This window comes from Myotis lucifugus, unplaced genomic scaffold (genome assembly GCF_000147115.1).
Source record: "Myotis lucifugus unplaced genomic scaffold, Myoluc2.0 scaffold_12, whole genome shotgun sequence".
Lineage (NCBI taxonomy): Eukaryota > Metazoa > Chordata > Mammalia > Chiroptera > Vespertilionidae > Myotis > Myotis lucifugus.
Genome location: NW_005871060.1, coordinates 448,214 through 468,277, shown reverse-complemented (window position 1 = coordinate 468,277; position 20,064 = coordinate 448,214). Strand labels below are relative to the sequence as shown.

Genomic DNA, 20,064 nt, shown 5'->3' with positions numbered 1-20,064 from the left:
AGATAAACTCAACTAAAGGATGTTCTTCAAAATACCTAAAAAGGTCCTCAGAATTGTCAAGGTCAGAAAAAACAAGGAAAGACTGAGCAACTGTCATGGATAAGAAGAGACTAAGGAGACAGAATGACTAAATGCAAAATAGTATCTTGAATTAAATCTTGGAACACAGAAATGTAAAAATGGGTTAAATCCAAATTAATTTATTAATAGTAATGTATAAGTGTTAATTCCTAGTTTTGACGAATGTACCATCCTATACAATAAAGAGGTAATATGCAAATTAACCCTCATGCCCTCACAAGATGGCTGCCTACGACCAGGCCGGCAGGGGGTTTAGTGAGGGATGACCAAACGACTGAACACCAGGCTGCGTGGGGTGAGCAGGCCGGCAGGGGGTTAGTGAGGGATGACCAAATGACTGAACAGCAGGCTGCGTGGGGCGAACAGGCCGGCAGGGAGGCCATGAGGGGCAACCACGCCGGCAGGGGGGGAAGTTGGGGGCGACCAGGCCAGCAGGGGGCCAGTTGGGGGTGACCAGGGGGGCAGTTGGGGGCGACCAGGCCGGCAGGAGGAGCAGTTGGGAGCGACCAGGCCGGCAGGAGGGGCAGTTGGGAGCGACCAGGCTGGCGGAGGGGGGTGCAGTTGGGGGTAATCAGGCTGGCGGGGGGTGGGGGCAGTGAGGGGCGATTAGGCTGGTGGGGGGGCAGTTTTGGGTGACTAAGCCAGCGTGGGGGGGACCAGGCTGGCAGGGAGGGGACAGTTGTGGGAGACCAGGCCAGCAGGGGAGGGCAGTTAGGGGTGATCAGGCTTGTTTGGGGGACAGTTAGGGGTGACCAGGCAGGCAGGTGAGCGATTAGGAGCCAGCAGTCCCGGATTGTGAGAGGGATATCCAACTGCTGGTTTAGGCCCAATCTCTGGGATCGGGCCTTAACCAGCAGTTGGACATCCCCTGAGGGGTCCTGGATTGGAGAGGGTGCAGGCTGGTCTGAGGTGACCCCCCCCCCCCCCCCCGACCTGTGCACGAATTTTGTGCACTGGGCCTCTAGTGGTAATATAAGATACTAATATTAGGGGAAATTGGATGAGGGGTATACAAGAACTCTGTATTATCTTGGAACATATTCTGTATATCTAAAATTATTAGTTACTGTTAAAATTTTATTAAAAATAGAATATGAGTACTGTTTTTAATGAATTGATGTAAAATACAGATTATGTAGGCTTTTATTTGGAAGAGTTAAACCAACATTACAGTAGGTCCTTGGTTATGTCAGAGATCCGTTCCTAGTGCGCGATGTAACGCGATTTTCACTGTAAGTCGGAACCCACCTACATAAGCACCTCTGTCACTCACATGGAGCACATACACAGCATTAATGAAGTAAAACAGTAAAAAAAGTTTAAAAGAAACATAACAATTCCTGACCTTTACCTGTGGTAAATACTATCTAATAAAAGAGTAATATGCAAATTGACCACTCCAGCACACAAGATGGATGCCCCCATGTGGACACAAGATGGCTGGCAGGGGAGGGCAGTTGGGGCAATCGGGCCAGCAGGGGAGCAGTTAGGTGTCAATCAGGACTGGCAGCGGAGTGGTTAGAGGCAATCAGGGAGGCGAGTGGTTGGGAGCCAGCAGTCCTGGATTGTGAGAGGTGGGATCGGGCCTAAACGGGCAGTCAGACATTCCTTGAGGGGTCCCAGATTGGAGAGGGTGCAGGCTGGGCTGAGGGACAGACCCCCTACCCCATGCACGAATTTCGTGCACCAGGCCTGTAGTAAATAATAAAAAACATAAAGCACATATGTACATATGTCGAAATGACAGAACTCTTTTTTTATAAATAAATGGGAGATGGCGATGTAACCAAGAAACGACGTACGTCGAGTCCGACGTAACCCGAGGACTGTCTGTATAGCGTCAATAGCAAGAATCACTTTTGCAGTTAGGGAACTGGGTGAATAGGTGATGGATGATCAGAAGCACGAATATGAGCAAATCCCATTAGGTTAACCTAGAGTTTCTCAAAGTGGCATTGCTGACACATAGGTCTGACAATTCTTTGTGGTTGGGGGCTGTTGTTGTGCACTACAGAATGTTTAGCAGCTTTTCTGGCTCCTACCCACTAGTTGCCAGTAGCACTATTCTAGTTTTTTTAAAATATATTTTTATTGATTTCAGAGAGGAAGGGAGAGAAGAGAACTATAGAACATCAAGGATGAGAGAGAATCATTGATTGGCTGCCTCTTGCACACCCCCTACTGGGGATCGAGCCCACAGCCTGGGCATGTGCCCTTGACTAGAATCAAACCCGGGACCCTTCAGTCCACAGGCTGACGCTCTATCCACTGAGCCAAACCAGCTGGGGCAGCACTTTCCTAGTTTTGACAACCAAAAATGTCTCCAGATTGCCAAAGTCACTTGGGGAGCAAAATTGCCCCTGGTTGAGAACCACTCCATTAAATCCTGGGTAGAACTGAAATACATTTCTCCTGGGAACTTTGTTTCCCTTTTAAAATGCAAAATCCTAGTTGGCATTTTAAGCCTGATTATAGATAGCATGAAAGAACCCTGGACAGAAGATCTAAGTTTGAATTTACTGCTCATTAGCTACATAAAAAGTAGCATTTCCCTTTTGAGATTTTGTGCCCTCTCTACCTTCCACTGCTTTTTAAAAATCAATTGTTTGAAAAACGTTATATAATTAAAATACCATTTTACTTTTGTAAAGTTTATAAAATAATCTTCATATAAATTATTAAGGTCATATTACATTTTATAGAAGCTGAGGCGAGGTGATTTGCCCAGGCTTATGTAGCTAATAAATAGCAAAAATCAGCCGAACCAGTTTGGCTGTGGATAGAGCGTCGGCCTGTGGACTGAAGGGTCCTGGGTTCGATTCCGGTCAAGGGCATGTACCTTGGTTGCCGGCGCATCCCCAGTGGGGGGCGTGCAGGAGGCAGCTGATGGATCTTTCTCTCTCATCGATGTTTCTAACTCTCTATCCCTCTCCCTTCCTCTCTGTAAAAAACTAATAAAATATATTTTTAAAAAAATTAAATAGCAAAAATCAGAAATCTTAACCATGTCTTCTGACTTTCTAGTACATGTTCCACCATAACTATAAGATGCTGACTGATTTGTAAAACTCAATGTGTGACTATTTCCTTGAGTATGTTTACTTAATGGAAAATATTAAACCGGAGTTAATGTATAATTGTGTCTTTTGGGGGTTGAATGGTTTTCCTGGTGGCTAATCTAAGGTTGATCTACTCTATATCACAGTAATTACTCTTGTCTATTTAAGTTTGTAGACTAATTTGGGCTCTAGATATGGATAAACCATGCACTGTAATTTTTATGGAGTATATAAGAAATACTTTGTTTTAAGACTATGCTAAAAAAAAATCATGTTTGTTCTACCACAAAAGCTCAATTCAACCCAGGCTTTTTCCTCGAGACCTTGTGATCACCGTGATTCCAAGGGTCTTCCCATTATTCCTCATCTCATTTAATACACAGAAGATCCGTGAGAAAGAATGGTTGTCAATTGAAAGTGGTCTGACATTCAAGAAGGGCCAGGTGTGTTCGGAAGCAGTCAACTGGCATTAAATGCAAAATTAAAATGTCAAAGATAACAATATCTGTATATATTTGCAGGCTCTTCTACCACTTTTTAGTTCTTGTAGTTCAGTCTTTGTCTTGGGCCTAGAATTTAATGCTTAATATTTTGCCTTTTAGGTAGAGTGCGGAGCTTAAGTACATCACTTTGGTCATTGACACACTTGACAGCGCTGCACCTAAATGACAATTTCCTTAGTCGCATTCCACCTGATATTGCCAAGCTTCATAATCTGGTTTACTTGGATCTGTCATCCAATAAACTCAGAAGTTTACCAGCAGAACTAGGAAACATGGTGTCTCTCAGGTGAGGAAATATTGTAGATATGACTCACTATATGAAATTCTAAATTTGCCAAATAAGAAAATTATGGGATGTTACTTATCTTATAGTAGGATTTCCATGTGTGTTTCTAAGATCAAATGATATAAATTGAACACAGTGTTTGAGTTGGCCTCCCTTGAACATTTCTTTTTCTTCCTTTTAATTTGGAGGTTTCTGACTAGAAATGTGCTTGTATTGCCAAGTTCTTTTGACAGACTTGAGGTAGGGTGGAAATACAATATACATCTGACTTTTGGCTCAAGTGTATGCTCATAAGACTAATCAGAAATAATTGGGAAAATATAATGTACTTATTAGTAAAACTTTTAGGAACATATCTCTGTTTCATATAATCTTTTATATACATATAAAAGCCTAATATGCAAAGTGTCCCCTCGGGAGTTTGACCAACCAGGAGTTCGATCGCTCACTATGACGTGTGCTGACCACCAGGGGTGGCACGGAATGAAGGAAGGCCCCGGCTGGTAGCCGGCAGTCGCTAGGGACCCTACCCGTGTACAAATTTCGTGCACTGGACCTCTAGTACTTATATATTACAACTCCTTAAGGAAACCTTAAACAGTGGTTCTCAACCTTCTGGCCCTTTAAATACAGTTCCTCATGTTGTGACCCAACCATAAAATTATTTTCGTTGCTACTTCATAACTGTAATGTTGCTACTGTTATGAATCGTAATGTAAATATCCGATATGCAGGATGGTTTTAGGCGACCCCTGTGAAAGGGTCTTTCGACTGCCAAAGGTTGAGGACCGCTGCTTAACACCTGATAAGTAGATTTATTTCTAGTCCTTCAGGGTTCTTTAAGAATTTCTCCATAGGAGAAAAATTTGTAGAAATATTAAGACCTTGAATAAATGTTCCCAATACAAACAAGGATTGCTTTTCTATATTGTTTATATGCTGAGTAGTAATTTAAAAGATTTTTGTCATATGTTTAAAATGAAACATACTGTTTTAAAATCTTGTTTCTCACCATCCTCTTACTATATGTTTTTGTTGCATTTCTGTTTTTAAAAAAAGACTTTTTAGTCATTGAATAACAGGGCTATTTATTTTTTTCTATAGTTTGCACAAAATTTTATAATCATAAACTCAGACCTTACTTATGTTGTCATATTATTTATACCATACTAATGCTTTATTTTTTTATTTTTAAATATTATTTATTGATTTTTAGAGAAAGAGAGAAAGGGAGAGAGAGAAAGAAACATCGATTTGTTGTTTCACTTATTTATGCATTCATTGGTTGATTCTTGTATGTCTGCCCTGACCAGGGATTGAACCCTCAACCTTGGTGTATTGGAACAATGTCCCAACCAACCGAGCTACCTGGCCCAGGCTCCTATGTTTTATTTTTAATGTTTATGTTCTATGTCAGTGATTATTCATCAGAGTATCTTGATGTGATTATAGTTGTAATCAGTTATAAAAATTGATACAGGTGATTGGCTATTGATTATTGTTAAATCCTGAGCTTTGTAAAAATTTTATTTTTTCTATGAATTAGACTAGGTTCAAGGATATCTGTTGTCTTTGAACACTAAGAATATCTGTCACTGGCATTTGGATGAAAGAGAAAAGAGGGTAGATTTAGCCTGAAAATGATATACAATTCCTACACCTTTAATAATGAGTAAATTATAGAAACACTGTTAATAGTTGTGGCAGTTACACATTTTGTAGTACTTTAATATTACACAACAATTTTAGATAAACATATAAAAATGTGCCTTGAATATACACAGCACTCATGGTATGTTAGAGGGAAGGTTAAGAAAAGTAATTGTAGATATTAATAAAGCTTGATAAATTCAAGTAAAACTTTTTTTTTTTTTTTAAACAGGGAATTGCTTTTAAATAACAATATGTTACGGGTTTTGCCTTATGAACTTGGTCGGCTCTTCCAGCTACAAACTCTAGGTTTGAAAGGTGAGTGATAAATTTTTTTTAAATGTAGTATTAACACTCAGTATTGAGGTATACTGAGCCCTTTAAAGACCATTTAAATTACTTGGTTAGGTTTTAGTATAATTTTGAAAATGGGACTATACTTTTTCTTGAAAGGAAAAAGTGGTTCTTTGGTGTTGTGTTTCAGGATTTCAACATGCAGCCATCTTTTTAACAAACTTGTGGGGGAATGTTGTTTTTTTTTAATTTTACCTTTAACTTTCTGTAAAACTCTGAAATTTCTTAGAAGAGACATTTCAAATTAACAGTAGTTTTTTTTCTGTTGTTTTTTTTTTCTTCAATGACATAATAGCTGGAATATCCCATGTCAGATATTGATAGAGTACATAAAATAGCATTAACATATTATATTATTGTAAGAGGGAAAACATTGTAACAGTAAAAATGCACTATACCTAGTGAGTATAATTATTCTAAAAAAAATATATTAATCCAAAATACATGCTCCACTGATAATTTTATCTCAGTTAGTTTGGAAGGAAAGTTGTACTCAATTTACATAAATACTGAAATTTGTATAGTTTTCTCTTATGTTCTAGCATAAGAAGAGGGGTTAATTTAAATTCAGAGGAATAAATACAGATGTACTGTATTGGTGCATTTTATTCTGTGCTCTTGAGGAATAAACATTAATTAAAGCCATATAAAATATACACTTTCATGTATTTTGTTTTCCTCCTTCAGAGATTATTTGAGTGTTCATGAACATGTTTTGTTTGCATTTGCTTATGTCATATAATGGAGTATTAAAAAAAGAAACTTGAATAAGAGTGAAAAGAATGCTGACATCATTGGTTAAAATGACAGAAAAGGCTTCTTTATACAGTTAACCCTTTATAAATTGTATAATTATATGAATGGTTAAGTCTTAGTTTCTCTCTAGGATATTTTGGATTTTTAAAATTATGTATGAAGTGGAAAAATATTTTCTTTGACAATTAACCCAAGGCATGTGAAATTTAACTGTTGGGATATTTTACCTAATTCTATATATGCTATAAGTCATTTTTATAAATATGGTTAAAACAGCCATCCAGCTAGAGTTGGAGTAGAGGCAGGTCTGTTCCTTATTAAAAATAATTATGGAATGGTTGTCATTTTTTTATAATCTTAGATTCTAGAAGTATGAAATTCATACTTTTATACTGATTATAGTCAATTGTTTTTGTCTCCAAGAATAACCATTGTTTCAACATCAGAACAGAATATTGATAGAGAATACATCAATGAGAAATGAATAATTTACTATTGAGCCCAGTGGACTTACCCTTTGTACCGCATTTAACATTCTTGAAAAAGCACGTATTATATATACTGTTTCATAACTCTAGTCCATGCTATCTCATGTATAGACATGTTCCCAGAAAATTTATATTAAGTATCAACTGAATGAATCATTCTGAATATCTATTATCTTCTTAGTCCTTCATTCTATTTTACTGGCTAAATGTTAGTCTTCTAAATTACAGTAGCCTTTATCTGCAGGAGATATGTTCTTGTTCTAAGATCCCCCCAATGGGGATGCCTGAAACTAATGATAATATCAAACCCTATATATACACTGTTTTTTCCTATACATACATAACTGTGATGAATTTATGAATTGGCACAGTAAGAGATGAACAACAACTAATAATAAAATAGAACAACTATAAAAATACTGCAGTAAAAGTTACGTTACTGCATAACTTTTAGATATTTAATTGTGCTATACTCACTTTTTAACTTAAAGGAAGAACTTTATGGCTTCTCTTGGGCATATCTGAATTGCAAAGAGCATTGGGGCCATTTTTATGTAAAATAAGTGATACTTGAACAAAGCACTGTGATACCTCTACAGTCGATCTGATAACTGAGATGCTAGTAACCGGCAGGTAGTGTATCCACTGTGGTTACACTGGACAAAGGGATGATTCACGATCTGGATGGGATGGCACGAGATATCATTACGCTACTTAGAGAATGGCATCTAATTTAAAACTTATGAGTTGTTTATTTCTAGAATTTTTTGTTGTATATTTTTGGTCCTTGGTTGACCATCGTGTCACTGAAGCTATAATAAGAGGAAGACTATTCTCTTTGTCTGGACTTTAATCTTAGTGCCCTTTTGTCTACTGATTCATAGTTGTTAAAATCTGTTCTTAGACCACTAGTCTTTTGGATGAGGCACCAGCTCTGCTTCGCCAACTTTAACTCAGCTTTGTTCATGGCTATACATAAATTGCTTTTCATTAAACTTTAGTTTGTTCTATGGTAAATACCTATATGCAGCCCTTTTCTATGAGAGCCTCTTTTTCTGGCAGTGCTACTTATGGGTCAGGTGATCCAGTACAGAAAAGCAAGGACCTTTTAGAAATGAAAGAAAACCAGTGCTTTCTGTCTTCTTTAAAAGTTGAGGAGGGTAAAAACAGGATTGGCTTCATAAAGCAATTGAAGAAATAAAATGTCCCTAATGAATGGTAGCTTTATATTCTTAGGAAGGTAAAACTTGAAATAATTTCTTAATCAGTTTTAATAGCCACATAGTGGTACTTTGTGTTAAAAAAGGAGAAGAGAATGGAATGGAAAATTTAAAATAGCACTGTGATATATGTAAATGACACAATGAGAATGAATTGCCTCTGGGATTCCTTTTTGTCTTTTTTTAAATTCCATTTTGTCTTGAAACTGGCAAAAGGAGTGCCTTTTTTTCTATTTCCCTGTCTACCTCTGAAACACAGATACTGAAGTTTTGATAATGATTTTGATGATCTTGGTCCAACAAGCTAATTTTTAGAAATTCTATTTTGAGATTTAAGGAATGTGTATGGAAGGGTAGGGTATTTGAGGAATAAAGATAAAAAGGCCAATTTTAAAACTAAAGAAATAGCTAGTCCAGTAAATTGGAAGTGTTCTCTTAAGTCACTTAAAAGTCTAAAATGTATTAATTTTATGGAAGAAAAGGTATAAGAGCAGTTCTCACACAGTTATTTTAAATAATTTAGAATTCATGTCCTAATGTGTTGGGCAATACTTTTTCTGACATATGGTTGAAGAGTTGTCCTCAGGCATTGATGTAATAAAAATTAAGAACTTCAATAATTGTGAAAATTTCTAGGTTTCTGTCAAGAATTACTTATCTCTCTTAAAATAAAATGGGCTGTGGCAATAGATTCTTTTACTTGTAAAATTTTTTATTCATGAAATATATAAAAGATTAACAACATGCATTTTAAAAAGAAATAATAAAATGAATAGCTATACACTCATCTAACATTCTCAGTACCTTTTTTAAAAAAATATACTTTGAAAATCTAATTGTCTTCGTAAAGAGTCAAAGTACTTATTTCTGTGTTAAATAATGAGCTTCTGGAAATCAGTAAGAGAACAATCTAGTACAGAGCATGTTAATAGTTAATATAAGAGCATAAATAGCTAGAAAATATAGAAAGTTGATAACCTTATGCATAATTATAATGCCAATTGAAATTATACTCAGTTTTCACCTATCAGTTTGGAAGAGTTCCAAAGTTTTGTCAAATAACTATTGGTGAGATTATTAGTAAATAAGCACAATCACATTTTGTTGGTGTAGACCTGTACATCTTAAGTTTCCTATATTCCTTTTCATGATTGCATCTTCATCCCTTCTCCCAGAAGTTATTACTGTCCTGAATGTTGTGTTAGCTATTCCTTTACTTTTCTTTCAATCATTCAGCAGATATTGATGAGCCAGATGCTAGAGTTACGTATGTATCTGTTATGGGTGTTTTAACCTTTATATAAATCGAATCGTACTGACTATAATTTTCTATGACTTGCTTTCTTATTTAGCTTCATGTTTTTATGATTCAGCCATATTCTTGCATACATGTAATTGTAGTTTATTTGTTTCATTGTTGTGTTGTATTCTGATATATAAATGTGCTGTAATTTATTTATTCTATTGTAGATACTTAGTACCCCCCCCCCCCCCCCCGCACACACAATTTTTTGGCTACTCTAAACAATGCAGCCATGAACATTCCGGCCTGTATATCCGTTGCTTTATTATGTAATGCCATAGTGTTTTACAAAGTAGCTGAACTAAAATACATTGCCAAAAATAATATAGTTTCCATTTTTCTTCTTTTCAACATTTAATATTGTCAGACTTACAAAATTATGCCTTTTTTTTTAGTATGAAACAGTTTCTAGTTGTACTTTTAATTTGCATTTTCCTAGTTGCAAATAAGATTGAGCATCTTTTCATATATTTATTGGCCATGTTTTTTCTGTGAAATTGCTAATGGGTATTTTTTGCTCATTTTCACTTGGAATATTTCTTATTGATTTGTAGAGTTCTTAATTTTTGTCTATTTTGTATTGTGAATGCCTTCTCCTACTCTGTAGCTTTTCTTTTTGTTTATCTTTTAATGGATAGAGTTGATATTTTTATTATAGTTGAATTTAAAAACCTTTCATGGTTAGTGTACATTATGTCTTATTAAATAAGTCCTACCCTACCCCAGATCAGATACATTTTCCTATATTACCTTCTAAAAGTTTTGTAAAGTTTTGCTCTTCATAGTTAATTTTTTCACTCATTGGAGTTTTTATTTTATTTATTTTTTTATTTTTGAGAGAAAGGGGGAGGAAGAGGGAGAGAGTGATAGAAACATCCGTGATGAAAGAGAATCATTGATCGGCTGCCTCCTGCACACCCCACACTTGGAATGGAGCGCACAACCCCGGGCATGTGCCCTGACCAGGAATTGAACTGTGACCTCCTGGTTCATAGGTGTATGCTCAACCACTGAGCCACACTAGCCAGGTTGGAATTTGTTTTAATATGGTATGAGGATTCTAATTTGGGGAGGTATCTAATGTTGTTTTTTCCCTATGAATAACTAATTGTCTCAGTACCATTTAGTGAAGAGTTTCCCCTTTTCTCACTGATTAGCAAAGTAACCTCTCATATATCAGTTATATCTAGGTCTATTTCTAGGATCTTACGTGTATCCAGTAGTCAGTTTGTCTAACCCTATACTAATGACTAAATCATAATAATTATTGTTACGGTTTTATATTAAGACTTGATATCTGGTTTGCGAATTCCCCTAACATTTTTATTTTGCACTAGCTGTACCCGGCTACACATTGCTGTGGCTCAGTCTGGTTAAATGGAAAAGAAAGAAAAGAGAAAGCGCACGTTTCTCATATGTTTAATTTCACAATGCTTGTGGGTATACAATATTTTTTGTTGTTCCATTGTCTGTGCAGATATAGAGATTGTCTGGTTTGCCGACTCTAGAACACGCAACATATAATTGTCCATGTGAGAAGCAATCTGTGTCTAGATCTAAACCGCACAATTCTAAAGATTGGCCCTGAGCTTTGTTGATGGTGGTTGCAAATGCCAATCAAATTGGGAATTGCAATCTCTTAAATTGAAATGGCATATCTGTTGGAATCATAGGAATGCGAGGAATGAGGACATCTTCACCTTTGAAAGGTCCTGTCAAGATTGTTGCTTCTACGACGTTGCTCATTAATTTTTTTACTGCAAGCCGCGTGCTGTTGCAAAGCTTTGGCTGGTTGATATTTTGCAACATGATAATTGGCACGCTGATTTTCAATTGCAGTACGTGTGGTGGCATCCCTGGCAGATTGAGTGAATTCAAAAATTCTGTTGGATAATTAACCGCTTCATCTGCTTCCACAACAGTGTCGATGGACTTCTATATGACTGCCTCGCTTTGAATGTTAGACTGAATAATATTGTTAAGTTCGTAGACATCTTTGTTCTTGGCCGCAAGAATAGCTCGTTTACTCAGCCAATTGTGATTCTTATAATTGGTTTGAATATTGGGAAATACTTTTTCAACCAATTCTTCTTTTGACGTCACTAAATTGCAGAAGTTATGAGGCAATGAAATTCGTCCTGAGGTCAGATCAACCGGCACCTTTCCGTTCCCAATTTCCAGCAATTGATGTGAGAATATCTCAGCTGATCGATCGTTTTGCAGCTGGACACGCATATTTGTAGTTAATTTTATCTACACTTTATAATTGTAAACAGAAACATTGAAATGGAATCGTACAATATTTAGTATAGTGTGTGTTGCTTTTACGTCCAACAGAGGGTGCTGTTTTTCAAAAAAAGCATGTTTTTACCTGTCACAGGTGTGACATCTATATAATAGTAGGTATATAAGTATATAAAAACACGCGCGTATTCTAATTCAACATTGTATCAGAATTTCAAAGCAATCGGTGAAGAACTTTCGGAGATTTAAGATTTTGAACAAATGAACATTTAAATTTTTATTTATATAGATTATCTTGGCAGTTTGGTTGTCTTGGATCTTCCTCATACATTGGCAGTTTGGTTGTCTTGGATCTTCCTCATACATAAGAAACAACTTGTTACCTTTCATAAAAGCTGTTGTGACTTTGGAATTGCATTGAATGTCTGTTAATTTAGGAAGAATTTACATCTTAATTATCCATGAATTTGTGCATTCTCTACATTTATTTAGATCTTAATGTCTTTGAATAAAATTTTATAACTTTCTGCACACTGGTCGAGCACATCTTTTGTTGGCTGATTCTAGGTACTTTATAAGTTTTTTTTTTCTAATTATAAACCATGTCTTTTTATTTTAAAAGTTTCTTTTCCTACTTATTTACTCTTGTGGTATACAGATACAATTTTTTTGAAAAATTGATTTTATAGTAAGCCTTTTGATTATATTCTCATTCTTTCTAAAAACTTGTTTGCAAGTTCTTTTGGGTTTTGTATGCAGGTAATAATTTCATCTCCTAATAGCGATAGTTTTGTTTTTTCCTTTTAAGTTATTATATATATACATATATATATAAATACATATAACATAATATTATACATTTATATGTTATATAAATATATATATAATAACCTTTTTCTTATTTTAATGTACTAACTAAGGTGTTTAGTACAGTATTGAATAGAAGCATTAAATTGGGCATGCTTCTATTCCAAACTTTAAAGGAAATGCTTTTAATGTTTTTCCATTAAGAATATTTGCTCTGGCCCTAGCTGGTTTGGCTCAGTGGATAGAGCATCAGCCTGGGACCTAAGGATCTCAGGTTTGATTCCAGTTAAGGGCATGTACCTTGGTTGCAGGCTCCTCCCCTGCCCCTGGGCCCTGGTCAGGGCTTGTGCAGGAGGCAACCAGCCAATGTGTTTCTCTCACATCGATGTTTCTGTCTTTCCATCTCTCTTCCACTCTCTCTAAAAATCAATGGAAAAATATACTCCAGTGAGGATTGAAAAACAAAAACCAAAAAACAATATTTGCTCAGTATTTTTGATAAAAAAATTTTTTTTAGTTTCAGAAATTTTCTTTTATTTCTGCTTTGCTAATCTTTAGTCAAGTGTTGAATTTTATTAAATGCTTTACTTCATCTATTGAGATAATTATATTATTCTCATTTACTAGGATTTGCAGTTAAAAGAACTATTGAGGTTTTCTAATTGCTAATGAGTAAATTTTGTTGCACTGTATCTGTACTATTGGAATTTGTCAGCTTTTTAAGTTTTCAAACTTACTTGCATTAAAATGTTCATATATTTTCTTCATATAGTTTTAGACTGTTCTATTTATAGCTGTATTACCCCCCTCTTCATTTTTAAGATTAATTATTTGTGCCTTTTATTTTTCTGAGACTCTCCTCAGGGGCTTGTCAGTTATGTTGTTTTTTCCAGTTACTCATTGTTGGCTTTTATTTTATTATCTTTTTAAAAATTAATCTTTATTGTTGAGATTATTACAGAGATCCCTCTTTCCCCCCTCATACCTCCCTCCCACCCCACCCCAGGCCCTCGCGACCCTGTTGTCTGTGTCCATAGGTAATGCATACATGCATATTCCAGCACCCCGCCATATCCCCTTTCCTCTGAGAATCGTCAGTCTGTTCCATTTCCATGCCCTTGATTCTATTTCATTCACCAGTTTATTCTGTTCATCAGATTTTTTATTTGTTTGATTTCTAGATGCAATTGTTGATATATATGTATTTATTGCCACTTTGTAGTTCATATTTTTTATCTTTACCTGTTTCTTCTTCTTCCTCTTCTTAAAGAATACCCTTCAGCATTTCATATAATACTGGTTTGGTGGTGATGAACTCCTTTAGCTTTTCCTTATCTGTGAAGCTCTTTATCTGACCTTCAATTCTAAATGATAGCTTTGCTGGGTAGAGTAATTTTGGTTGTAGTTTCTTGCTATTCATCACTTTCCACTCCTTTCTGGCCTACGTAGTTCCTGTTGAGAAATCAGCTGACAGCACTCACTTGTAGGTAACTAATTGCTTTTCTCTTGCTGCTTTTAAGATTCTCTCTTTGGCCGAAACCGGTTTGGCTCAGTGGATAGAGCATCGGCCTCCGGACTGAGGGGTCCCAGGTTCGATTCCGGTCAAGGGCATGTACCTGGGTTGCGGGCACATCCCCAGTGGGGGATGTGCAGGAGGCAGCTGATCGATGTTTCTCTCTCATCGATGTTTCTGACTCTCTATCTCTCTCCCTTTCTCTCTGTAAAAAAATCAATAAAATATATTAAAAAAAAAAAAGATTCTCTCTTTGTCTTTTGCCCTTGGGATTTTAATTATGATGTGTCTTGGTATGGTCCTCTTTGGATTCCTCTTGTTTGGGATTCTCTGTGCTTCCTGGACTTGTGAGTCTATTTCTTTCACCTGGCAGGGGAACTTTTCTGTCATTATTTCTTCAAATAGGTTTTAAATATCTTGCTCTTTCTCTTTTTCTGGCACCCTCATAGTATGAATGTTGGTATGCTTGAAGTGTCCCAGAGGCTCCTTACACTGTCTTCATATTTTTGGATTCTTTTTTCTTTTTGCTCTTCTGATTGGGTATTTTTTGCTTCCTCATATTTCAAAGCATTGATTTGATTCTTGGGATCCTCTAGTCTACTGTTGAATCCCATTATATTATTCTTTATTTCAGTCAGTGTATGCTTAATTTCTCACTGGTCCTTTTCCTTTTTTTTTTTTTGACATTCTCACTAAGATCCTTGAAAGCCTCACTAAGTCCTTTGGAGGTTTCTAAAAGATTCTTGAGTAACCTTATAACCATGGTTTTGAACTCTCTATCTGATAGTTTGCTTTCTTCCATTTCTTTAATTGGTGACATGTTTTTTTGTCTCCGCATTTTGGCTGCTTCCCTGTGTTTGTTTTTATGTATTGGGTAGAGCTGCTAAGTCTCCTTGAGTTGATAGAGTGGACCTGTGTAGTATGTGCCCAGTATAGGGCCCAGTGGTTTATTCTCCCCAGTCACCTGATGTGGACACTCTAGGTGCACCCCTTTGTGGGCTGTGTGTACAGTCCTGTTGTAGTTGAGCCTTGATTGCTGTTTGTGTCACTGGGAGGAATTGACCTCCAGGCCAATTAATTGGCTGTGAGGACCAGCTACGATTACAGTAGGAGAGTTGCTGTGCAGGAGACACCCTTATGGAGCAAGACTTGCCTCGGTGGGGCTTTGGTGCTCACTGAGTCTGCCTCTTGAGTGTGTTGCTTATGGATGTGAAGAGTTGTAATCTGGTATAGTCTCACACTGACCACTGGCTCTTGGGTCTCCAGGGAGGTGCAAAGTCAGCCACTGGCTGGGGCCACCCAGCAGGAGCAGATTCTTCCTCTTTGTATGGGGTTTGGAAGTGCCCAGACGAAGCCCAGCTGTGAAGCAAGGCAAGGTGGTGCTGTTGCCGGTCTTGGGCCCTTTATTGATAGGTTTTGGGATCCCTGACCCAGCTGCAGCTTGTTTGAAAGATTTTAGCCTGAGAAAGGACAGGCCATTTATATGCAAAAACAGTTGCCCACAACTTGGGTGGGGTTGTAAATTGGGTGGGGCGGGGTCTCAGGGAATCACCAGGGTGAAGCAAACAGAAATGGCTGCCAGTCAGCCCTGGGAGCACCTCCCTCTGGAAGAAAGCCTCCCCCGAGTTCCTACCCTGATGCCAGACAGTTCAGTTTCTCCTCATGTGTCGGGTCCCCCAGAGCCTCGCCCAGCACTGGAGCTCAGATGAAGCCGGAGCTTTTAAATTCATTTCATGGTGTCGGCCTTTTAAGAGGAGCAGCTGGGTCTCCAGCAGCCTATATGTAACTCAGCCCCAATCCGTACTGCTTTTTACAGCCTGTAGTTCTTATTGCCCATAGGGACTTCTCTTCCCAGCTCTGGGACCCTGGGCTGGGTGTCTGGTGTGGGGCTGGGACCCCTTGCTTCTCTGTGTGGCCTCTGCAGAGGCGATCTCCTTACCAATTAAAAAAGCAGCACACATGGGTGCCGGACCATCCCCTTCTGTGCCTCCACACCTCCTACCAGTCTCAGTATGCTTTCTTCTTTACTTCTCTAGTTGTAGTACTTCCCATTCAGCCAGCTTTCTGGCAGTTCTGGATGATGGTGGTTGTGTATTTTAGTTGTAATTTTGATGTGGTTGTGGGAGGCAGCGAGTATAGGCGTTTGCCTACGCCGCCATCTTGGTTCTCCTCTAGGCTTTTATTTTTTAAAAATTGGTTTATTTCTGTTTTTATTTTGCTTTGTCTGAATTTATTATATTGTTTTCTCGCTTTTAAGTTGGATATGTGGTTTATTCAGGTTTATATTTAGTAGTTTTACCTAATTTTTTAAATATAAGTTATAGCTTCTTTAATTTATCAGTTATTTAAAATATCCATTCATGTGTGATTTTTAATTTAGCTTTTTTTATCGTTAGCTTTAAGCTTAATTGCATTACAGGCAGTTAAGGTAGCCTGAACCAGTTCTTTGACTTTTTTTTTTTAAATACGGAACGCTTCACTAATTTGCGTGTCATCTTTGCACAGGGGCCATGCTAATCTTCCCTGTATCGTTCCAATTTTAGTATATGTGCTGCCAGAGTGAGCACAGTGCTTTGACATTTGTTGATTATTGCTTTATGGCTAGTATGTGATCAATTTTTGTAGGTAATTTACTAGGTGCGCCCCTTTGTGGGCTGTGTGTACAGTCTTGTTGTAGTTGAGCCTTGATTGCTGTTTGTGTCACTGAGAGGAATTGACCTCCAGGCCAATTAATTGGCTGTGAGGACCAGCTACGACTACAGTAGGAGAGTTGCTGTGCAGGACACCCTTATGGAGCAAGACTTGCCTCGGTGGGGCTTTGGTGCTCACCGAGCACCAAAAAAATATATATTTAAATATATTGTTTCTCTCACTGTTGAGCACAGGTCTAAATATTTTCCCATTAGATCAAATTTGTTAGTTGTATGATCTGATTTTCTGTATCTTCAGAAAATTATGACAGTGTTCCTTTGTAATAATTAAGATATTTATGCTAAAGTTTCCATTAAAATATGGATTTGTTCATTTCCCTATGTAAACTTGGAGTGCGGGAAACGAGTTAAGTCGGCTCGCGTGAATTGCGCGTACTCCGCGGGAGCCGTCTTTAACTCGGTTCATATAGATTTGCGGTGGAGTGCGGGAAACGTGTAAACTCGGGCCGATTGTAACTGCGTATTACCAAATATTTGTTTGTAATCCACCCTTTTGGTGGATGGAACAAAACCAAAAGACAGAGCCATCTTATATTTTGGCGGGAAATTCACCCGCACTCCAAGTGTTAAGTCTAGTTTTTGCTTTGTATCCTTTGCGGTTATTTTAACCCTTTGCACTCCGAACCATTCTGGACATTGGCTACCAGCTACTCGACGCTACTTTGCGGCGGAAACGTGCATTTACAGACCCTCGTATTATTTAGTATAATTTTGGAACCAAGTGACGTATTATAATGATATTGGACTTATATGAATTGGGTGACATCGAGGAATGTATATTTGCAAAAAAACCAATATTTTATTGTTTATAATTTTGTACAGTATGATAAGTTTTGTAACACTCCCAAATATGCATTGCAGGCTGATTAGTGCATGTTTGACAGTAATAAGTGGTTTGACGCCTGCCACCAGGTGTTTTCCTGTTAGAACACACAATGCAGTCCCGTTTTCTTTGTCCCACATCGGGAATATGCAGTTTATTGTTTAATCCGACACAAAACCCGCTGACATTTTTTGTATATATCTTAGTAATTTTACAATATTTTGATTTAATTTCTTGTGCCATTTCAAGATAAAACTTCAGGGAAACATGCATGTCTCAAAAAGTTGCGTTGAAATAACTCAATTCCCCGTAATCACTAATAAACTGCAATGTTCCCTGAGAGGGGACATCCGAGTGATATGCTAGAATTCCGATGTCCCCTGAGAGGGGACAGCGGAGTGCAAAGGGTTAAGTGTACCAACTATATGTACTAGTATATATTGCTGCATATCTATATCATAAAAGGCCTCTCGTGGTGCTCGGGTGGGCAGGGACTTGATGCTGCATCCCTGTGGGCGCCGACAGGGACTTGACCAGGAGATGCATCTGGGGAATTCCGGGGCACCGACCCCGTGGGGCGGGACTCCAGGATTTGGGGAAGTCCCTTTGTAGCTGGTAGCCTAGCTGGCTCTCCATTGGCAGCACAGAGAAGAGAGCGCAGGGGATGGGTGCCACGCGGGCGGGGGTGGGGAGTGCAGCACGGGTCCCCACGTGTGAGCAGGGGTGCTCTCCTGCCACGGGGGGCGGCGGGGGGGGGGGAGGGAGGGGCAGGGGTGCACGTGGCCTACAGCGGGAGGGAGGCGGCGTGTGGGGGAAGTGCACAAGCTGGGAGAGGAATTGAGGCAGAAGGTAAAAGCTGTTACTTAAGGGAAAGAGCCAAATGGTTTGGAACAACCAATGGCTCAGACACTCAACACTGGGGAGAGAAGCATGGGGACCAGCCAGGCACAAATGAGCTTGCGAGGCCCCCCCCCCCCCCAGGTGCCCACACAGCAAAACAAATGCTAGTGGCAGTGGCTCAGGGGAGGAGGGGGTCAGGTCGTGCAGGGCTGCGTGATTTCGTGCCCTGGGCTTCTAGTTGTATATATTGCTGTACCTTCTGATGAATTAAAACTGATATTAGGTAATGAACCTCTTTTCCCCTTATTAGGCTTTTCATCTTGTAATCTATGTAAATATTATAGCTATGCAAATGTTTGTTAATGTTTGTCTAATATATCTTTTCTCATCTGTTTACCTTCTACCTTTCTGTGTACTTATGCTTAGGTGTACCTCTTACAAATAGCATGTAGCTGGACTTTGTTTTTAACCCAGTCTGACTTTATTTTGTTTTTAATATGTGGGCTCAGACCAGTTGCCTTACCTATATTGTAATTATTTATATTTTTGTGTTGTTACTGTCCTACTTTTTGATTCTACTCTTTGTGATTTTTTTTCTCCTTTTTTGCCTTTCTAAAAATAGGGTGGGTTTTTTCTCTTGTTTCTCAATTTATATACTTTCTTCCCTTGGTTTGGAAATTATACATTTTATTTCTAGACTCTTAAGGGATGATTTTTGAAATTTTACATTGAATATATTTTTGAAAATAATAAAATTTTAGCAACCATTTCACTGAGCTATAATTTATATATAGTTAAATTCACCCCTTTGGTGAAATTGACAGACATATGCAGTTTTATAACTATCACCACAGTTGAGAAATAGAACTGTTCTATCACCCCTCAAAATTTATTTATGTTCTTTGAAGTCATTTCCCTAATCAGCTCTTGGCAGCTACTTTTCCAGAATGTCATACAGTATATAGTCTTTTTTAAAAAAAATATATTTTATTGATTTTTTACAGAGAGGAAGGGGGAGAGATAGAGAGTTAGAAATATCGATGAGAGAGAAACATCGATTAGCTGCCTCCTGCACATCTCCTACTGGGAATGTGCCCACAACCCAGGTACATGCCCTTGACCGGAATCGAACCTGGGACCTTTCAGTCCGCAGGCCGATGCTCTATCCAGGGAGCCAAACCCGTTTCGGCAGTATATAGTCTTTTGAGTCTGGATTCTTTCCTTTAGCATAATGCATTGGAAGTTTATCCATGTTGTTACATATATCGGTAGTTAATTTCTATTGCTGAATAGTGTTTTATTGTGTGGATGCCCCACAAATATTTATCTGTTTACAAGTTGAAGGACATTTGAGTTGTTTCCAGTTATGAGTGATTAGAAATAAAGGCACTATAAACATTTGAACAAATAAGTTTATATATATATA

The 20,064-nt window shown here is 37.9% G+C and overlaps 1 protein-coding gene and 1 non-coding gene across 3 annotated transcripts in view; one reads left to right on the top strand and one right to left on the bottom strand.

The window, feature by feature from the left end:
* Nucleotides 1–3,435: 3,435 nt before the first annotated feature.
* The window catches only part of CNOT6L (CCR4-NOT transcription complex subunit 6 like), an 80,903-nt gene continuing 64,274 nt past the window's right edge, over nucleotides 3,436–20,064 (top strand). Inside the window, exons 1-3 of one of the 2 annotated variants that reach the window (XM_023750311.1) lie at nucleotides 3,436–3,583; nucleotides 3,743–3,929; nucleotides 5,812–5,897. In XM_023750311.1, coding sequence (XP_023606079.1) covers nucleotides 3,916–3,929; nucleotides 5,812–5,897 — 100 coding nt within the window. In that variant the 5' untranslated portion in view covers nucleotides 3,436–3,583; nucleotides 3,743–3,915. The remainder of the gene's footprint in view (nucleotides 3,584–3,742; nucleotides 3,930–5,811; nucleotides 5,898–20,064) is intronic. The other variant, XM_023750312.1, reaches the window with a different exon arrangement.
* Nucleotides 16,725–16,831, bottom strand: LOC111825056. Its single transcript, XR_002828171.1, has one exon. It is a non-coding gene; the product is annotated as a U6 spliceosomal RNA (small nuclear RNA).